We start from the raw sequence: 19,183 nt of genomic DNA, 5'->3' as shown, positions 1-19,183 counted from the left end.
TTTAAAGTTGTTTGGCGCTATGTGATAAAAATTATAATATTCTGCGATATTCCCTCGCATCACAAATGTTCAAAAAGTGTGAAAATAAGGTGTGTGCACTCTAACGGTTAAGTTTTAGATTAGATTCGGTTAACATCATATTTGAAAAAATATACTTAGACCACTATCGGGCTTATTGAGAGCTCTTTTCCATGGAACATATAAGTTATCAAAAACTCCGTTTCCTTCACGTAATTCCTAAGAATTTTCCTATCAGTGTTCGTGAGAGATGTTATACCGCGAATAATATCACTCACAAGATAGGTAATTGAAACTATTTTCAATGATGTGAAACTATTTTCCACGATGAAAGTGCTTTCTGTTTTCTCTACATACACCGGGCATGTTTCCTTAATGACAGATGCCCATGTTGATTATAAAATGTATACTCGTCCTCTCCTTGGAACGATTTGACATGAAGTCAAACCAAAGCACCGCATAATCTGATATTATGGGTGGACAGTTGCCCGAAAGACTTTATGTCTTGTTAGTTCAGTTGGTTGAGATTCCTTCAGGATCTACGTAGTGGCTGTTGTTCAAGCTCAAACTCGTGGGAAAGGGTGCTTGGATAAAAGATTGATACATTGTAAAATATAAATTTTCGGAATATGATTTTGTTACCGCTTCTTGTTTCTACGAGCGATACAAACCACAGACTGTTAATAAAATGTAGGATTTGAGCTGATAATACAAAGATTAGGTACTTTTATCTGATGGATGATATGGAATACTATGTTGTATGTATGGATATGTTGGAATGACAGAAGGATTGTTGAAGTGTCAGAGGAGTTGTTAAAACTTTGGCGGAGTTGTTAGTATTCTTATCCTAAAGCCATCGGCAATTTTCCTTAATGGTTAAGTGTGCTGGAGTTTAATTTTTGCACAGGAGGATTCAATATATTTAGCAATTTGTATCTTTCTTGTGAAAAGAACAGTTCCCATTTCAACATTCAGATCTCCCGGTAAAGCCTAACTTAAGACCGTATTCAGAGGTTACTTTCAATTTATATGTTGGTATTAGGAAGCTATTAATTGACGTTACCAAGAGTAAAAGAAACAAAATGCCATGGTGCTATACTGCGAAACACCATTACGTCATAGTTATATTTACATCTCGTTAAAGAACACCTGGTCAAAAAAAAATGGTCTAACGACTGAATAAGAATATCAGTGTGAAGTTTACTATAGAAATCTACTAAGACTATCCGTTCCAAAATCTTATCGGTCGGAAAGTGTTGCATAATTAAGTTTTCCGGGTGTGAAGATAAACAAGGATACCTCAAAGTTATATGTAAAACATTGCAAAATTAATTGAAATTCTATTGCATTAGTTATATTACTAATGAACGTCAGACATAATTATTTTTTATGTTAACCGCCACATGTTAAATTGTTCGTACATCAAAAAATATGCAAAAACAATTGTCCAAATGACCACCAAAATATCATTAAGAAAACAAGCAGTTATCCATTCAGCTAACTTACAAACCACACTGCCAGTGAGTGAAGCAAACATTTTAACATCCACTTGGGTGGCTTAAAAAGGGAATCACTCCAAAAAAAAGCCTCATTTAGTGTTGGATCAGACGCCGCCACCACTAACAAAAACTTCAACGAAAACGCACCACTTGTTCGCAAAACATGTGCTTCATTTAGTTTGTGTGTGTATAAATATGCTCGCAAAAACATGATCTACATCATCATTTGGAAACACATATATGAATGTTCCAAAAAAAAAAAAAAATACAAAATCAAAAAAATATGTTGGCATTCTACGTACGAACTTAAATAAGTACGAGTTCAATAAAATGACATGTGGGAGCTTATATATAACTTTTTTCTGCAGGTTCAATGAATTTTGAAAGTTACAAAAAAAAATTATAAATGAAGGAAAACATGTTTTAAAAAAGTTTGTCATGGCCAGGCTTGAATAAATTAGGTTACACTACAAGCGCCTTTTTACAGAAAAAAATATTGTTTAAAATCAATATGACGTTGTTGAAAAAATCGACCACACTTTACTTGAACTTCAGTAAAAGGTATTTTTTTTAGTTGGTGCACAAAAATGTATGTTGTGGGCTTTTAACGCCACTATGGCAACACTTTGATTTGAACAAGTGGAATGAAGTCATACAGACATTAAAATCGAAACGTGGGTGGTAAATTGAAGTTTACCCCTTATTTATTTATGAGGATCCAACAAAATGTTTAACTATGAGCGAAATATAAAATAACTTATGTATTGAACATTTTCAAATAAATAAAATAAATACGTAGTTGATGCTTATGTTTGTGCGTTTTTATTTATGTAGTATTCTTGAATCCAAATATTAATATGAGAGTATTTAATAAAAATGTTTCTATTATTATTTTTATCACGTTTTAATGAAAATTCCTTACTTCTACTACTTCAACCCTCTTCTACCCTTTTTTATCACAGGGTAACATGTGAATGTATGTAGGTCCAAGTGAAAATTGTCATCAGGTTTTGTTGATTTTGATAAAATCTACAGTGTGAAATAAATATGTTGAGACGGAAAGAAATATTATGTTTTTATTATTATTTGTCGAATTTTTGAGGTGGCGAAAACCGAGAACAAATTTTGTGAATTTATGTTGGAAACTTTCCTTGCTACGCATGAAAATTAAATAAAGCTATCTAACAACCGTGTATACATACCATTAGATGTTATTGATTTTTGATGAGCTGAACAACTTCCGCAGTATATTAGATATTCCTTGGGAAGAATACGTCGAAGTGTTTTGCGTTAATACCTGTCTTTAGAACATATTTATGATGTAAGACTATCAAGCAGTTTGCTCAAGTTTCTACCTAAGCTTTCTTATCTCGGACTATAGCTACCTCATTGCGTAACTTCGGGAGTGCTTCAAAATAATCATTTTCGTTTACAACCATGTCGAATGAATTCAATCTGCGTGATTTTCTGCTATCACCTCTCCATGCGTACGATTTATAGATTCTACGAACCGATTTATACTTGATATATGAACGTGTCATTAACTTGTCTATGTAACCAGAAGCCAAACATTCTTTACTTCTCATTGTGGTTTCAAATGAAAATATAGATGTAGAAAATATCTAAGATTTCAGTTGACAGTATGCAATATGAAGTTTTTACGCCCTACAGGACCCCGAGAAGAACTGATTGCTTCAAGTACACAGCGATTTTGAGACTTAAATTACGAATATGTCATATTATGATAATTAAATCACTGGCATGAAAAAATATAGAAAAGCAAAGCTTTTGAAATTTCTAGGCTAATCACTACATAGATAAATGTATTGAGCCTTTAACACTAGCTGCAACAATAAATCGTGGCGGCTATACTGTGATAAAGTAAAGCTTTATCAATCGAACAAAATCCCTCTTGGAGAAGATTCTGTGAATCTATAAATATGACGAAGGATTCTGCTGAACTAAATTCTAGCTTAAAGCTAATCTAATCCGACCTACATTAAGAGCAAGGACTCTTGGTTTGAACCAGCAGCATTATCACTTGAATACCCATATACCAGGCTGCAAAGATGATGTCAAGGAAATTAAAACTTAAGGAAAAATAAGACTTTCGGAAATACTTTTATTACCAGGACTTGATAATATTTTGCCAATTATGTTACAAAGTGAAAAAGAGTATATCATATGTTATGCCCAACTATCTGGTGATACTCAATAACTGGACTGGACAACAATATATAATATACCTATCGTAAGATGTTTGGGATGAAAAGGGGTATTAGTCGTTTTCTTTTAGAAATGTTTAACATATATGTAAGTGCTTAATTCTCAAATATTCTACCACATAGAAATCAATACTTTAAATCATATATTGAAATAAAAATGAGAGGCTAAATACCTATTTCATATCTTATTACAATACGCTATACCAAAATATTTCCTGTCTAAAATTTCATTGCAATCTTCCTTCCTGATATACGAACTAATATTTGTCACATTGTATTTATGTTTTTTCATATACATAAATATTTGTATACATTTTGTGTATACAAAAAATGCTATTTGTTATACCCTACACCAATTTAGTGTGGATGGTATATTGGATTTTTGCTGACATTTGTATCCCACTAAAATATTGATCTTATACCCACCATAAACCAATCGGCTCAGAATCATTTTCTGAGTCGATTTAGCTGAGTCTGTCTGTCCGTCCGTCCATGTAAACCTTGTAACCAAACTGCAGGTAGCAATTTTGAAGATAATTTAATAAAATTTGGTACTTGATCTTCTATTGTCCCTGGGACGAAACCCATTTAAAACATTAACATCGGTCATTATTTCACCTAGCCCCTATACAACTGAACCCGCCAAATAGGGCTTTTAAGTTAAGCTGCAAAACCAAGTTCCATACTAGCCTTGATAATTTTCATTGGACCCTTTATAAAAAGTCCCCTTCAAAATTTGACTCAAATGTCCATAAATTTTTTCAGCAATAAATGGCTTAAGTATATATGATGTAAGGTACAATTCAACTTAAATGCTTTATTATAAAAACTAAATCACATGTTATTTTTGTAACAGGTGAACGGTATTATATGGTCAGCCTCGCCCGGCTATAATTTCTTACTTGTTTTATTTCAGAGTTTTATTTTTTTTTTTTTATTGCCTGAAGTAGTCTTTGTAAGTGGCGCTATAAATTTTCGAACACTACTCGAACATTTAAGATGATGTCAACACGCACTTGAAAAACTTTTCTAATTGTAGTGCTTTTTATTTGTATAAAGTTGAGGGTGGTTCTAACATAACTAAATATGTATGTATACCTTTTTGTCAACTTATTGGAGTACTTGAAAAGTTTTATTGCTAAAGCACCCTACAATTTCAATGAACACATTAAAATAATCACAGAATGAAATAAAATATTTCAAAATTGTTACGAAATATTTATTATTAATAAACATGTAATGGTTGAATTAGATAAAAATTTGGAATGGATTCTAAGATAAAATTACGCCTAATAATTTAGTTGCACACAATTTATTTAACAAGTGACTTTTATACCACACAATCATTGGCTGAAATGTTAGGACTTATTTTAACTATAATTTAGTATCAATATCAAACTTTAATTAAATACAAAAACTTTCTCACATTAAAGTTTTAATATCCCTTAAATAAAACGTCACGTATCCTTATCGATTAATTGCCATCTTGATACATTTCTATTAGGAACGTATGTTGTTAAAAAAGTCTAGACAGACAAATTTATTTTCTAGGAAACAGTATTTTTATTAAAAAAATACAACTTTTCAAGTCGGGTCATTAATCATTGAGAATGTTAGAGAAATGTAATAAAACCGCAACAAATCTAAAAGTAATTTCATTTATATTTTTCTCATTTCGGGAATAAAAATTCTATCAAAAGTAATTTTGAAACAAAAAATAAGTGGAAGAAATATAAAAATTCAACTATTTATAGAAAAAAAGTTCTTCGTTTAAATGAATATTATATGTAGTATTGTATGTTTTTAAGTTAACAACAACAAACGGGACTACCATGTCTCAATGGTAAATATGTGGAAAAAATATGTTTTTATGTATACGTACATATGTACATATTATTAAAGTACTTCTATATAGTAGAAATACTTACACACTTAGCTTTATTTATATTAAACGAAGAAGTATGCGGAGAGAAAATGAGTTCACTTGATACTCAATAATTCACAGGACCAATGTTGTAGCGACTTTTATAATAATTTTCACTAATCCTATTTTTGATTTTTAACCGAAAATAATTCGAATATATTTATATTCAATGATTGTTCCAATATGATTTATTTAATACTTAACAATCGGACAAAAATTGTAACAGGATTTACAAATTCCTCAGCTCATTAGGGTCACAAAACATTAAAATATATTAAAAAACAAGTCTGAATGTATGTAGCATTTAATTTGTTTGTATGCCCTTCACATTTGTGAAAAGGGTATATATAAGTTTGTCATTCCGTTTGTAATTTCTATAAAGTATATATATATTGTGGAGCGGAGTCGATTAAACTATATCCGTATGTCTGTCCGTCTGTCTGTCTGTATGTTTGTTAAAATCAGTTTTTAGGCGAGATCCAAATCTTCAATAAATCTGTTAGACATGCTTTCGGGAAGATCACTATTTAAAATCCGCAAAATCGGTCCATAAATACAGAAATTGCATAAAACAAAATACATTATCATACGGTTAATTTTGTTTTTGTACTTTGTTTGTAAAAACATTGCAGAGCGAGAGCAGCAGAGCAAGAGTAGCACTAGTGTGTGAGACTTTTAGATTTATATCGATTTTTTTTAATAATCCTTTTCACAGCTTTTGGCGTTTTCTAAGTGCTATTCAGTGAGGCTATAACATTCGTATATAAATATGTTTGCAATTGGCCATGCTCAATCATATTATACCCTATACCAAACTTTGTATTATGATCCCATTATTCCCCAATTATATACCTCGATATTTTCATTTATTAATTATATACCCAATTATATGAGGTGATATTCCCTTATGAGCGACTTTGTGTTATTCCAATTTCGGGTAAAAGAAGTGCTACCAATATATACCTCCAACCTGGCTAGACTTATATGAATTATAGGCCTCTTCTTTGAAACGGGGTCGAACCAGAGAATCACATAATCTGGTTGCACAAAAACTGGTAGCTAATAATAATAGTTTCGGCCTTTGTATTTTCTCCGTTATTAGAGAGTTCCCTTTAAGATGCACATAGTACCTGTGGTTTAAACCAAAATTCGAGGGAGAATATTACTGATACACGTAAAGAGTATATTTTCGGAAAATTTTATCTAGAATTGAATACCTATATGTAGAATTAGGAGCCTTATTTATATATAGAAAAAGGAGTCAAGTCATTTGCAAATTCTCCCATTTTATAGTTATTTCTTATTTGAGATTTATATCATCAAATATACATGAGGAAACTAGAAAAAAAACAGGGTAAAACTCCCCAAGACATGGCAAAAAGTACACACAGTTAGATACACACACATATTGTAAATATGAGATTATAACAAACAACAAAACGAATAGAAAAATATAAATAAACTTTAGACGAGACACCATGTCAGACAGTCAAGATTGCCTCGGAGTTTCTATAATGGTTTTTGGAGTTGAAAAATTCCAATGAAACGAACGTAAACGAAACGGGGAAAATTCTGAAACTTACTTGTGTTGTTGTAAGTTTATTTGTGTAGAGGCAAGTATTTTTATTGTATGTGGCATTTTGTAAAACAAAGTTACAATTATACACATATTTTTAAATGCTGAACACACTTAAAGGAACACGTGCAAAAAACTATATGACTAGTATAACAATATTTAAAGGAAAGCGGTCTAAACAGTGGTTTGAAAATGAAAGAGATGAGTGTCATGTAAGCGGGTAAATATGTACCCTCTTTTAAATTATAATGTTCAGATTTGTATCAGGCTAAAATATTATAAATCAAGTATGAAAATATAGTCGGAATTGGTCGCCCATGTAATACCCAAAACAAATTACTAGCATATTTAAAAATGTGCGTCTGTATTTTTCTCTTGGGTAATTTAAAACACTTTTGAAATTGGCCTCCTAAACATAAATACAAACGATTATGTACGTATACGTAATATATATTGTTGGTTCTTTTTATAAAATCGTATAGAACACGAGACCATTTTATGTGGCACGTAAAAGAACAACAGAAAAAATAACAAATTACATAGTTTTGTGCCACAAAACGTATAAGTGTGTGAGTGTATATACATATGTATGTAAAATTGTTCGTACATAGTTTTTATTATTGTTATTGAAGCAAGTTTCAATACAATAGAAGAGAGTTTATGTACTTATACAGACAAATGGACAGAAAATCAAGCATATATACATAGATAAATATTTCGCAAATAAATGGCAAACCAGACTAGACCAAATCAGACTAGGGGAGACTTACCCCAGACGGTTATGAAAAAAAAAAACAGAACACTCACTCCCCCCATTCTACAAGGCAAATTTAACACTCACGCATTGTTCACACACCCACACTCACATATAAAAGACAATAAACACACACACAAACATAATTTTACAGTCATTTATTTATTCATCCGTTAGAATATGTTGCTTTAGCGTTAATTCTGACTTATTTCTTGATTTCTATTTGTAAGTAAATCCTTTTCGTGTTGACCCATGTCTAGAAGGTGGCCCATTTGTTTTTGTTGTATCATGACTTTTCGTTTGTATTTACAGTTTTAAAACTTAAAAACTTTATTGAAATACTACTAGACAGTATAATATGTCTTATTTGAGTTGTGTCGTCGTACGACTTGGAATTATTTTAGTTGGCTATTTTTTAGTAGTAGTCTACTAAAGTGTTGCCGGATGAAAAACTTTTAACATTTAAACTAAATTTCAGAAATTTCTAATCTTATAAGTAATTTAAAAATTTATTACCAAAATTTCCAATTTTATTACCTGAGCTTATGACATATTCTGAACATAAATGTATTGAAAAACTTGTTTATGAAAGGGACGCTCATATACCAAAAATAATTTCTCACAAATTTGGTATATGTTGCATTTTTAATTCCCTTTAAAAAGAGTTCTAGATTGTAAGTGCAAGTTTTATTTTTATTGCATAAGAAGTGCAATAATAAAATATGCACTCACTTATGCTCGTCATATTATGAAAGTAGAAATTAGTAATTATATTTTTCCAAATAATCTGGCAATATTTTTTAAAACTTTTGTAGAATACAGTGATAGCAATAAGCTTTAAACTGCCTTTGCTGGCACGAAAAACAAACCCTTGTTATTTATAGATTTATTTTTATTATTACTTATTTATTTGAAATTTTTGTTTTGGTGAATTATGTAATAATATATTAGCTTATAACCCGCTACTTTGTTAGTGAACGGTTTATTACAATTTATACATTTAATATATTTTTGTAAAAAAATTTAAAATAATGGCAATCCCTCTATTATTCAATGTTTTACTACTTAATTGTACTGTTTACTATTTAATAAAATTTCATAAAATTAATTAAAAATTGTGTGACAAAGATACCAAAAATTCTCATTAATAGGTTCTCACTTAATCCGTAATCTACATATTTAATTTCATGTTTCTCAGTTCAATTTTATATATAATTAAAAAAGTACCTTTTGAAAAACGAAAAAAGTACTAAATATTCCCTTTTATAACACCGTTCAACACCATTTTTCACACACGAACCAAACCATATACATACGAAAGCACATAATTTATATGGTATAACTGCGTACTCAGTTTTTCATTTTCTGATCGTTTGTCCTTTTAAAAGGACTTTAAAATTTGAGGTGCATACAATTTTCAAATATTTTTATAAAATATTTTAAGCCACCCTATTATAACAATATGGGTATCAAACTAAAGAGGACAATTGCAGTATTTTTATCTCGTATTTTGTTTTATTTTTTAAGAATAAAAAGATGTAAAAAATATCCTTATAAAAGTTTATCCTTTATTATCCTTGAAATTTTATACAAAATTGTTCAACAAAAAATATTCATAATAAAGACATTAGAATGGAGTACAAAAGTCTGAAATTTGGTCTTCATAGCTCCATTTGTTTAATTTTTATAATATTTTTTAAATATCTCAATAAATTAATTAATAAAATTTTCCCCTCTAAAAATTTCAAAGTCCTTTTTTTGTTAAAATATTATGTAGAAAAATTAGAAATTAGTTATTGTGGAACCGAGTTTCTTTATCTCTATGATAAAAAGTAAAAAAAGTGGAAACTTTGAAGAATATGAAAGGATAACAATCGATTAAGGATATATTACATGTTAAAACTCCTTTCTTGGAAATTATATTTTCCTTTTTAATTTAACACAATTATTCCGAACTCTATTCTAAATTCTATATATCTTTTAAAAATATCTTTGACATCCCAATAATGTTATCAAAGTAGTTTATTATATAGTTTTTATTAAAAAATACAACAGTATATCATGTGCAATTAGTAAACCACGATATACATAAATATTTATGTATATCGTGGTTTTATTTTAGCAAATAAAATATTTATGTTGAATTTTATTTCAATTGCGACATATTGAAGAAAAACTAATTTTCTGAATGTGGGCTAGAGTCAAATAGAGATTAAAGGCCTGCACAAGACAACAATAATGCGACAATTTGTTAAACAAATAACGTGTGCGCCATCATAAGCAGGCCTTTAATATGTATATTATAAAATTAAGAGGAGAGATTTATGTATACATATATAAACGTTTTTTATGTAGCTTTTCATCGTGATATTAATGTTTATATTAATTATATTATATTTTACATTTATATTAATATTGCGCTTATCATATTATCCTGAAGTGGATTTTAGAATTCGGAACATGCATGTTTCAATCACTAAATCGTCATAATCATACGAAATAAAATTTTATATATTTTAAGACATATTATCTCAACCACCGGTTATGTTTATTTTGTCTGAAAACTGTCAATTTAACGTTAGGATAAAAAATTAACAGACATTGGGATAATGAGGGTAGGTAATTGGTATAAATAATAAATTAAATTAAACAAAATATTCTCAACAAAAATTTTTAATTTGAATACATCTTAACTTTTATTTTTTTACAAAGAACTAATAATGATAATGACATGAAATTTGGGAGTCTGCAACTCCATATTTGTAAATATAACATATATTTTTTTCTAAAAAACTGACTATAAAAAATAAGGATATTAAAGGATTAAAATTTAAAAGGACATTTTTTAGTTTTTTTATTCTAACATTTTAAAACTTTTTTATTTGTAAAAATACTGTTATTCTCCTCTTTCAATCGATACCTATATTGACCTACTAGACCAAACCAAATTTAAGCTAAATATAATTATACTTACTCTTCCTTTTCAACTTTAAAGTCCTTTTAAAGGAAGAAACGATCAGAAAATAAAAAACCAAAAATGTAGTTTAACTATATCAAGTATGTAGTTTCCAACGTATAGGATCTTGCTCATGTGTGCAACAATTTTTCCCAATTTGTTGTACGGTGTAATTCTCAACGAAAAAGTACTAAAAAATATCACTTGCTAAGAATCAAAATCATTTTTTGAGTCGATTTTGACATGTCCGTCCGTCTGTCCGGCTGGCTGGCTGGCTGTCCATGTAAACCTTGTGCGCAAGGTATCTAAGATCAAATAATTTGATAAAAATTGGACCAAGCATGTTTTATTGAAAATGGTTGAAATCGGTCCATCCCCCATACAACCGTACCTCCCGATTTGGGCTTTTTATTCCATAATTACGTATTATCTCTCTAAAAATTGGCACAAATAAGTTTTATATTAGTATAAATGACACTGCAGATTTTCGTAATGATCTGCCCTTATTTGACCCTAGCCCCCATACAAACCTCCCTTCAAAAAATTTCTTAAACCTCTAAAATTGACTTTCAACCATTTTAATTAGGGTCGGCCCATGTTTGACCTATATTCTATATAAGGCCTCATTTAGAAAATTTTGTTTTTTTTATCAATAAATTGCATAAATACTTTGGAATTAAGGTGAAATTCAACATACAAGTTTCTTTATGAAATATACAAATTTAAAAAATATACTCATGGTGTAGGGTATTATTTGGTCGGCCATGCCCGACTATACTTTCCTACTTGTTTTAAATCTAAAAATTTTATCAACATTGACTTATTCTGTTTGAATAAGTTCAAATTTTCTCTTTCGTTATTTGTATCCTAGTAGGATACAAGTATTACTTGCTTTTCGCTACAAAATGAATGAAGAAAGAAAAAAAACGATTAAAGCTATTTTGTAATAGATTTGAATTCGAAAAAATTTTAAATCATTCAGCTATGAATTAACCTTTAAAGAATAAATTATACATATACCAAAAATAGATAAAATTTTCATCCGTTAAACGCCCGAATATCCTAAAAGTACTAAATTCATAAATTTGTTTTGTTTAGTTATCAAGGAGTCAAAATATTTGTTAAATATTCACTAGTTTAAAAATACACGTGGCGTAATAAAAAACGGATAAAAGTCCGCACAAAAAGACACCTGTACGCTTATTTTTAATTGCCGAATTTACCGTCTTTTTGCCCGATAAACTTTCGAATTCCAAAAATGCCGCCTTAGTGGATCTATTTAATAGGAAATCAATTCCCTGTCCATATTTCAGCTCGTTAGCTCAAACTTTTCTAGTTGGTATAGACATTAAAAACGTCGCACGTCTTCACTTTACGACTTCACGTCTTCACATTAATTTCAAAGAACAGGTCGGTAATAGACTTCCTAATCAGATACTTACAATAATAAGTCATATATCAAATTTGCCTGCAAGAGTTGATTGATAAGTAAGGAACTATAAAAGATTTAGCTAAAGAATTTTATACAACTCCAAAATACATACTTCAATATGTATTTATATCTGAATCAATTTACCAACTATAAATGCTGTTGAAAGTATTAAATTTATATTATACACAGAAATATACTCGTATTAAACAAATCCACTGGTAGTGGAATGAGTACGTAACTTTAGCAATAAAAAACCATCATAGACTTTTATACAAACTCCATCCTTTTGTCTGTTCGTTTCATAATATGTCGCCGTCATAAAGTCTGTATCAATCGATATTTGTTTTATGTCATTTTGGGGTTATTTTTATACTAGGCAGTAGTTTTGCTATGTATGTATAAATTAAGAGATTTTATGTTAAAATATTGAGGTCAAAATTGAATATTTTTCCTCTTTTTATAAATTCTTTACATGAATTTAAGCCCATGTGCAAAAGTATTTTAAAGTGTTGAATATTAACAACAAAAAGGTTGATCAAATTTCCATAGAATTCTTTAACAAGAGTAGCGTTTTATACTTTACATATTTTAATTTCTTGATTTTTATTGCTCTATTTACAGATCGGCGTATTTCTGTACGATTACATAACAGTAAGACCGCAAACAGAGTTGAACAGCACCAGCATACCAAGTGAGTCACTCTTGATTTATCGTCCAGATCGTCGCCTACAGATATGGCGTTTTCTAACGTACATGGTTTTGCATGCAAATTGGTTTCATTTGGGTTTCAATGTCATCGTTCAACTGCTCTATGGGTTGCCTTTAGAAATGGTACATGGCTCCGCACGTATTGCTACAATTTATCTAGCCGGTGTTTTAGCCGGCTCTTTGGGTACTAGTGTGATTGATTCCGAAGTGTATTTGGTGGGAGCGAGTGGTGGAGTATATGCGCTGCTAGCAGCACAATTGGCTAATGTCATGATTAATTTCGGGCAAATGCGTTATGGTGTCTCTCAACTCTTGGCCGTTTTAATATTTGGTAAGTCTATTCCAGCAATGATAATATGTATTGAAAACCAATATAAATTTCTTGAAATTCCAGTATTTTGTGATACGGGTTATGCTTTCTATAGCAAATTTATAATCGAAGACTCTTTAGATATAATACCCTCGGTATCGTATATTGCACATTTGACTGGATCTTTAGCCGGTTTCACTATTGGACTTTTAGTATTAACAAATTTTGAACATAAAACTGAATCGAATTTAATACGTTGGCTTGCGTTTGGTGTTTATGTGTCCTTTACCTTATTCGCCATTGCATTTAACCTGATCAATACTGTCATTGCTCAAAAACTCGAAGAAGAAGGTGAAGTTATAAAACAACATTTGTTTCATGATTTGGGCATATCCTAAATAAACATTATATAAACAACGATTTTTTTATTACTAAGTATTCATTTTTAATACTCGCAATAGTTTTATATTTTCTCTTTAATTTTCAATGCAGTTTTAAGCCCAAAAACATGAAACCAAATCGTTAAGAATAAGCCAAAGACTGAAAGAATTTGTTTTATATATCAGTAGTAATATGTATAATTAACGTATTTTTAATGTGTTATTTTGTTTTTTTTTTTATTAAATATTTATTAATATTGTTGATTTTTGCTAATTTTGGTCTTCATTTCTTTTCATTTTTTCAATATTAGGTACAATAGCGTTAAATATCTTTTAATTTAGACATAATCTTTTTATATTTAAGTAACCTTGTGATTAATGTTAGATGATACCATTTAATTGTCCCTTCATGTCCAGGGTTTACTCTTTTCATACCAGATTTAATTGATAGTTTCGTTTTTCGGTCTACCGAATACGTACTTAGGTGATGTTGCCGACTCAACAGAGGCCTTCACATCTGCGTGATTTTAAGTGGAAGTTAAGCAACAGAGCCGCAATGGTCAGAGAATATAATGATCGAGTACTTGAACAAAGTGCTTGTACACAAAGAGTCGGTGGTAAGTCATCTACTCAGATCACCCAGTGGTTACAAAAGTACTACCGTAAAATAAGGCCAACACGGCTGGTGTTTGAGCACAGCAATTCGACATCTTGGATTCATCTGTAGAAACAAGAAATAATTCATTCTCGAAAGAAATATATTTTTTAAATAGAAAAAATAGTTGAGTGGACTATAGTGGATATCTCTCAAATGTGAACCAAGTCCAAAGATTTTAATATTCCATGGACCGACTGCTTTCAGCCTAACGGTCGTATTTAGGATCAATGACATTAGGTAGCTACTTGCAGCACAGAAAGAGAGGTTAGCCAAATAGAGTTGATCTAACTGCCCAAGTCCTACCTATGCAATTTTTGCATTGTAGATAGCACCTAACCTGACATGGAAATCATAGAACCTGATTTCCACTACATTAAGACGTGGCAGTGGTTAATTTTCTAACATCTGGAGAACTGTAGATATTAATTCCGTTTTCCTTGAGGGACGTACAAAGGTTTTTTTTATTTCGTTATTCACATACGTAATTATTTCTTTGTTTACATAATTTTTTAAATAGACAATTTTCAAATTTTTTTTAATAATTAAAAAATATTTTATTATTAGCTCATAAAAGAAAATAATTCAAAATATACTTTACCAAAGAACTTAAACTTTGTAATATAAAACTCTCTAGATAAAACCAAGAAAGACAAACGAATAAATAAAAAAACCTTAATATTACCAAATTATTTTAATTAAATAAACAACAAAAACTTAAATGCAAGCAATAAAAACTGAACTGCAACGTTAACAATAAATAAAACCAAAATAAAATTAAAAAGAAATAAAAATTTTGCTCAATGAATGAATGAATTTTACTATTAAAATATTAAGTAAGTAATTATAATGAATTAATACAATTAACAAAGAATAAAAAAACAAATGTAATTTAATATTAACGTTTAATAAACTGCATGAACTACAATAATAATTGGGCTTAAACGAACTGTAAAACACCCAACTTAAAAAAAATCATTAGTAAAACTAAAAGTATGGATTAAAAAATTTTCAAATTATTTTAAAGTAAAAGAAAATCTGAACAATTATTCCCAGTCCGTTCAAAATATTCATTTTTTAACAATTAAATTAATATTGATTTCTGGCAAAAACTATTTAAAACTTAATATATTCACAAAGTTTTATTAAAAATGATTATAGGTGTAATAAACTATAAAATAACATGTATTTTGCAAAATAATTAAAAAAAAAACACAAATAATGAGTTGTAAATGAAAAATACAATAAAGAATAATAACAAAAAAATGTTTAAAATATTGCAGTGACAGTTTTAATTTACAATGAAAACAACTGAATATCGTTTGTACAAGAAACATGTACTCAGTCGGAAAAAATATGACATAAACAATAAAATTAAATTTATCAATGAAAATTAACATTTACTCAGTCATACTATTTTTAAAAATTCTAGTGTAATAAGATCTACTTATTAATTAAATTAGTGACAAACTCGTACATAAATTATAAAAAAAAACAAACAAAAAAGAATCATCAACAAAAAGATTATTTAAATAGTATATCAATTACATAATAAATAAAAACGTATTTATGCTTAAAAACAATCTTTTGTGTTTTTTTTTTCATTTCGATATATTTAGAAATATTACTTAATCTTTAGATGAGATAAAATGTAAACCAAATTAAGCACTTTTTTAATGTATAGGGGCAATTTTGTGCCAAGTTATCCAACTTTTAAAATTTATGTTTTAATGAAATTTGCACCAGGGTAAATACAATCAGATAGTAAGCCAGACAGAAATTTTCAGCAATAACAGCCAAGAACTGCCGTTAGAGAGGATCAAAGTTGGACTTTTTGGTCATGTAGAACTTTTTTTTTTATTTTTGGAACTTTTCACCTACTTTTCCAAGCAAAAACTGTAAAAAAATGTATTCAATTTGGTACAGATTTCATACAAATCGTAAGACATCGATTTTAAAAGTACGGACACTTGACACGAAATTGCCCACATACATACATATATGTATATTACGGTAAATGTTTGCAAAATTACGTGAGTATTACTTAAACTTTTTTATCTTTATTAAAGTACTATAAAAATCTATGACAAATCTTATTTTGATTTTGTCTTAACTGCAATCTTCTTAAGTTATTCTGCAATCTTCTTAAGTTATTCTGGAAGAGTTGTGGATATACTTAGTTAATGTTCTAGAAGTATACCTACAGTTTGCATTAGATCTATAAATTTGTTGCACAGTAAACTTAATAACAGTAACAGCTATTGATTGGAAATTGGATTAAATCTACACATAAACGTCTATATAGCGCTCAAATCAAATATGATAGGAGCACTTCTTACGATCCCTATCAGGTGCCGTAGTTGATAGATAGATAGATAGATAGATAGATAGATAGATAGATAGATAGATAGATAGATAGATAGATAGATAGACAGATAGATAGATGAATAGATAGATATATAAAACAAAACAGCTGTATTTGTAAGTACTTATTTAAGAAGTTATTGGTAAGCAAGCGTTGTAAGAAATTGCCTTCAATGCCATCACCACGTTAAACCAATAAGTTAGAATGCTAACAAAAGTTTAGTAAAAAACTTTGTTTAGTTTTTAAAATTATTACTTTCCAATGTAAATATTTGCTAAAAAGTAATCATTGATTAAAATTATTGCAAAAAATTTACGAACATAAAAAAATTTCAAAAACATATGTATTTACAGAATTTTTGAGTATAAATGATGAATAATTGAAAAAGTTTTGTGGTCTTTTAAGTAATTGGAAACTGATTTTTTTACTTATGTTTATAGATACGTTTGTATATTATTATTTTTAGTTTTTCAACATCTGCAAACTGCAAAATTGTAGATCAAAAAAAAAAAGTAAAAGAATTACGCATAATTTAATGCCACTGCAGCAGCATATAACAAACAAACAGGCAGGAGGAAATAAGTAGACACTATTTTATCGAAACACATGCAGTAATTGCATACAGCTCTAACAAAATTTGGCATTATTTTCAAATTTACAACAACATTTAAAGTTTAAACGAATTGATATAATTTTCATAATCAACAACCAACAAAATCATGTTTAAGAAGATAATCGGGTTGCGTATTTGAGGATAAAAGAGAATCAGGACAACGTTAACAATTTTGCTGCAAATATACTAATTATGAAATGTTATGAGACCAAAAGTAGCACTACAAAGTTTAATTTTATTATTCTTAGGGAAATACATTTCTTTATAATATAAAAATTACTACAATGTTGACAAATCGAAAATAATAGTCCTCTCAAATCCGATAAGAACCATTTGTAATTTTTCTTTAAATTATCAGTTCAAAATATTTACTTAGCTGAGAATTTTCTAAAATATTGTTCATTTTTCTCGGGTTCAATACATACATATATACGCATCGATTGAAAGGTATTCCTACATGATATTTCTTAAAAGGCGGGCATGCAGGAGTCAAAAATGTCCACAAAATATTTACAGTTAAGAATGGGCCATTATACTAATGTACATATGTATAAACACTAAAGGATTTTGTCAATGTCCTAAATCCTATTAAATCCTATAATATCAAGAATTAATATCCCGTATTGTTACAAATAGCATTATAAGTTGTTAATGTTCTTAGACAGATATAAGGTACTCAAATCACTGAACAAATGTATGTAAATTACAGCCATACACAGTAAATTTTTTTATTTTGGTCGGTGATCATCACTTTCAGACACAAAATTAAAATTGAAACCAACAAAAAAAAAATGTCGACTGAAGGGAAAAAACACATCAAACATTACCCAAACTCATAACACACTATAACTTTCAATGTTAATCCGCTCACACATATTCGGGTTATAAAAATTTGCACAGAAAAAAACATCATTCCAACTTATAACCACCATGGACACTTTGGTCATAAAATAACAGGGAGCAAAAAAAATAAAAAAACTGACTGACTAAAATGTATGCAGAGGAGAACAATAACAATGCAGTAATATTAGTAATGTTGCATGTTAGTTTGTTGCTACTCATACGGCAGCGAATGCGACAAAAAAGTCGTTTCCAAAGTGGCAGCAATATCAAAAAAAAAAAAAACATCCAGCCGCAAATGCAATCAGTAATTTGGTTAATTTAATGTTGCACAGCCACATTTTATGTTTTTTCAGTTATTTTCCGAATAACACATACACATGCATCTACAGAGGCTGTAACTTACTGGAAACAGTGGTTAATATGACATAATAAATTGTATAACCCCGTATAACCCAGACTAGTCTTGTTTATAGTATTAAGTGAGGTTAAAATTCAACATTAAAAAACTATATAGTTTTGTTTAGAGTGCTATAGGAAATACTATATTCTGGTATAGTTTAAACTATTGGTTAAGCTATAATTAAGTTTATAGTTCAGGCTATAGTCTATTAAATTCAAACATTAAACCAAACTAAAATCACTTATTTATATAGAGATTATTATAAACCAGATTACAGTCCCAATTTTCTTTAGTTTGGTATAGCTATCGTTTATTGTCAGAAACTATACACTCTCTGATCGGTAAAGAGCTTTGTTAAGAGCTTTCTTGCACTCTTAATTTTTAGACTCATGTATGCTTACACATGTATAAAAAACGGTAAAACCAGTAAGAGAACTCATTTTTTACTCTCTGCCGATGTATACTATAGATTGGATTTAATCAAAATTATAAATAATAAACTTATAAATAAGACCGTATTGTAAT

The 19,183-nt window shown here is 29.2% G+C and overlaps 1 protein-coding gene across 6 annotated transcripts in view; it reads left to right on the top strand.

Annotated features, from left to right (window-relative positions):
* The window catches only part of LOC111676070 (protein rhomboid-like), a 76,583-nt gene extending 60,548 nt beyond the window's left edge, over window positions 1-16,035 (top strand). For all 6 annotated transcript variants that reach the window (XM_046951941.1, XM_046951940.1, XM_046951937.1 and 3 more), the window contains 2 exons: window positions 13,006-13,423; window positions 13,487-16,035. In XM_046951941.1, coding sequence (XP_046807897.1) covers window positions 13,006-13,423; window positions 13,487-13,800 — 732 coding nt within the window. In that variant the 3' untranslated portion in view covers window positions 13,801-16,035. The remainder of the gene's footprint in view (window positions 1-13,005; window positions 13,424-13,486) is intronic.
* Window positions 16,036-19,183: the final 3,148 nt, after the last annotated feature.

Source organism: Lucilia cuprina, chromosome 5 (genome assembly GCF_022045245.1).
Source record: "Lucilia cuprina isolate Lc7/37 chromosome 5, ASM2204524v1, whole genome shotgun sequence".
Taxonomy (NCBI): Eukaryota; Metazoa; Arthropoda; class Insecta; order Diptera; family Calliphoridae; genus Lucilia; species Lucilia cuprina.
This window is presented reverse-complemented; position numbering and strand designations above follow the sequence as displayed.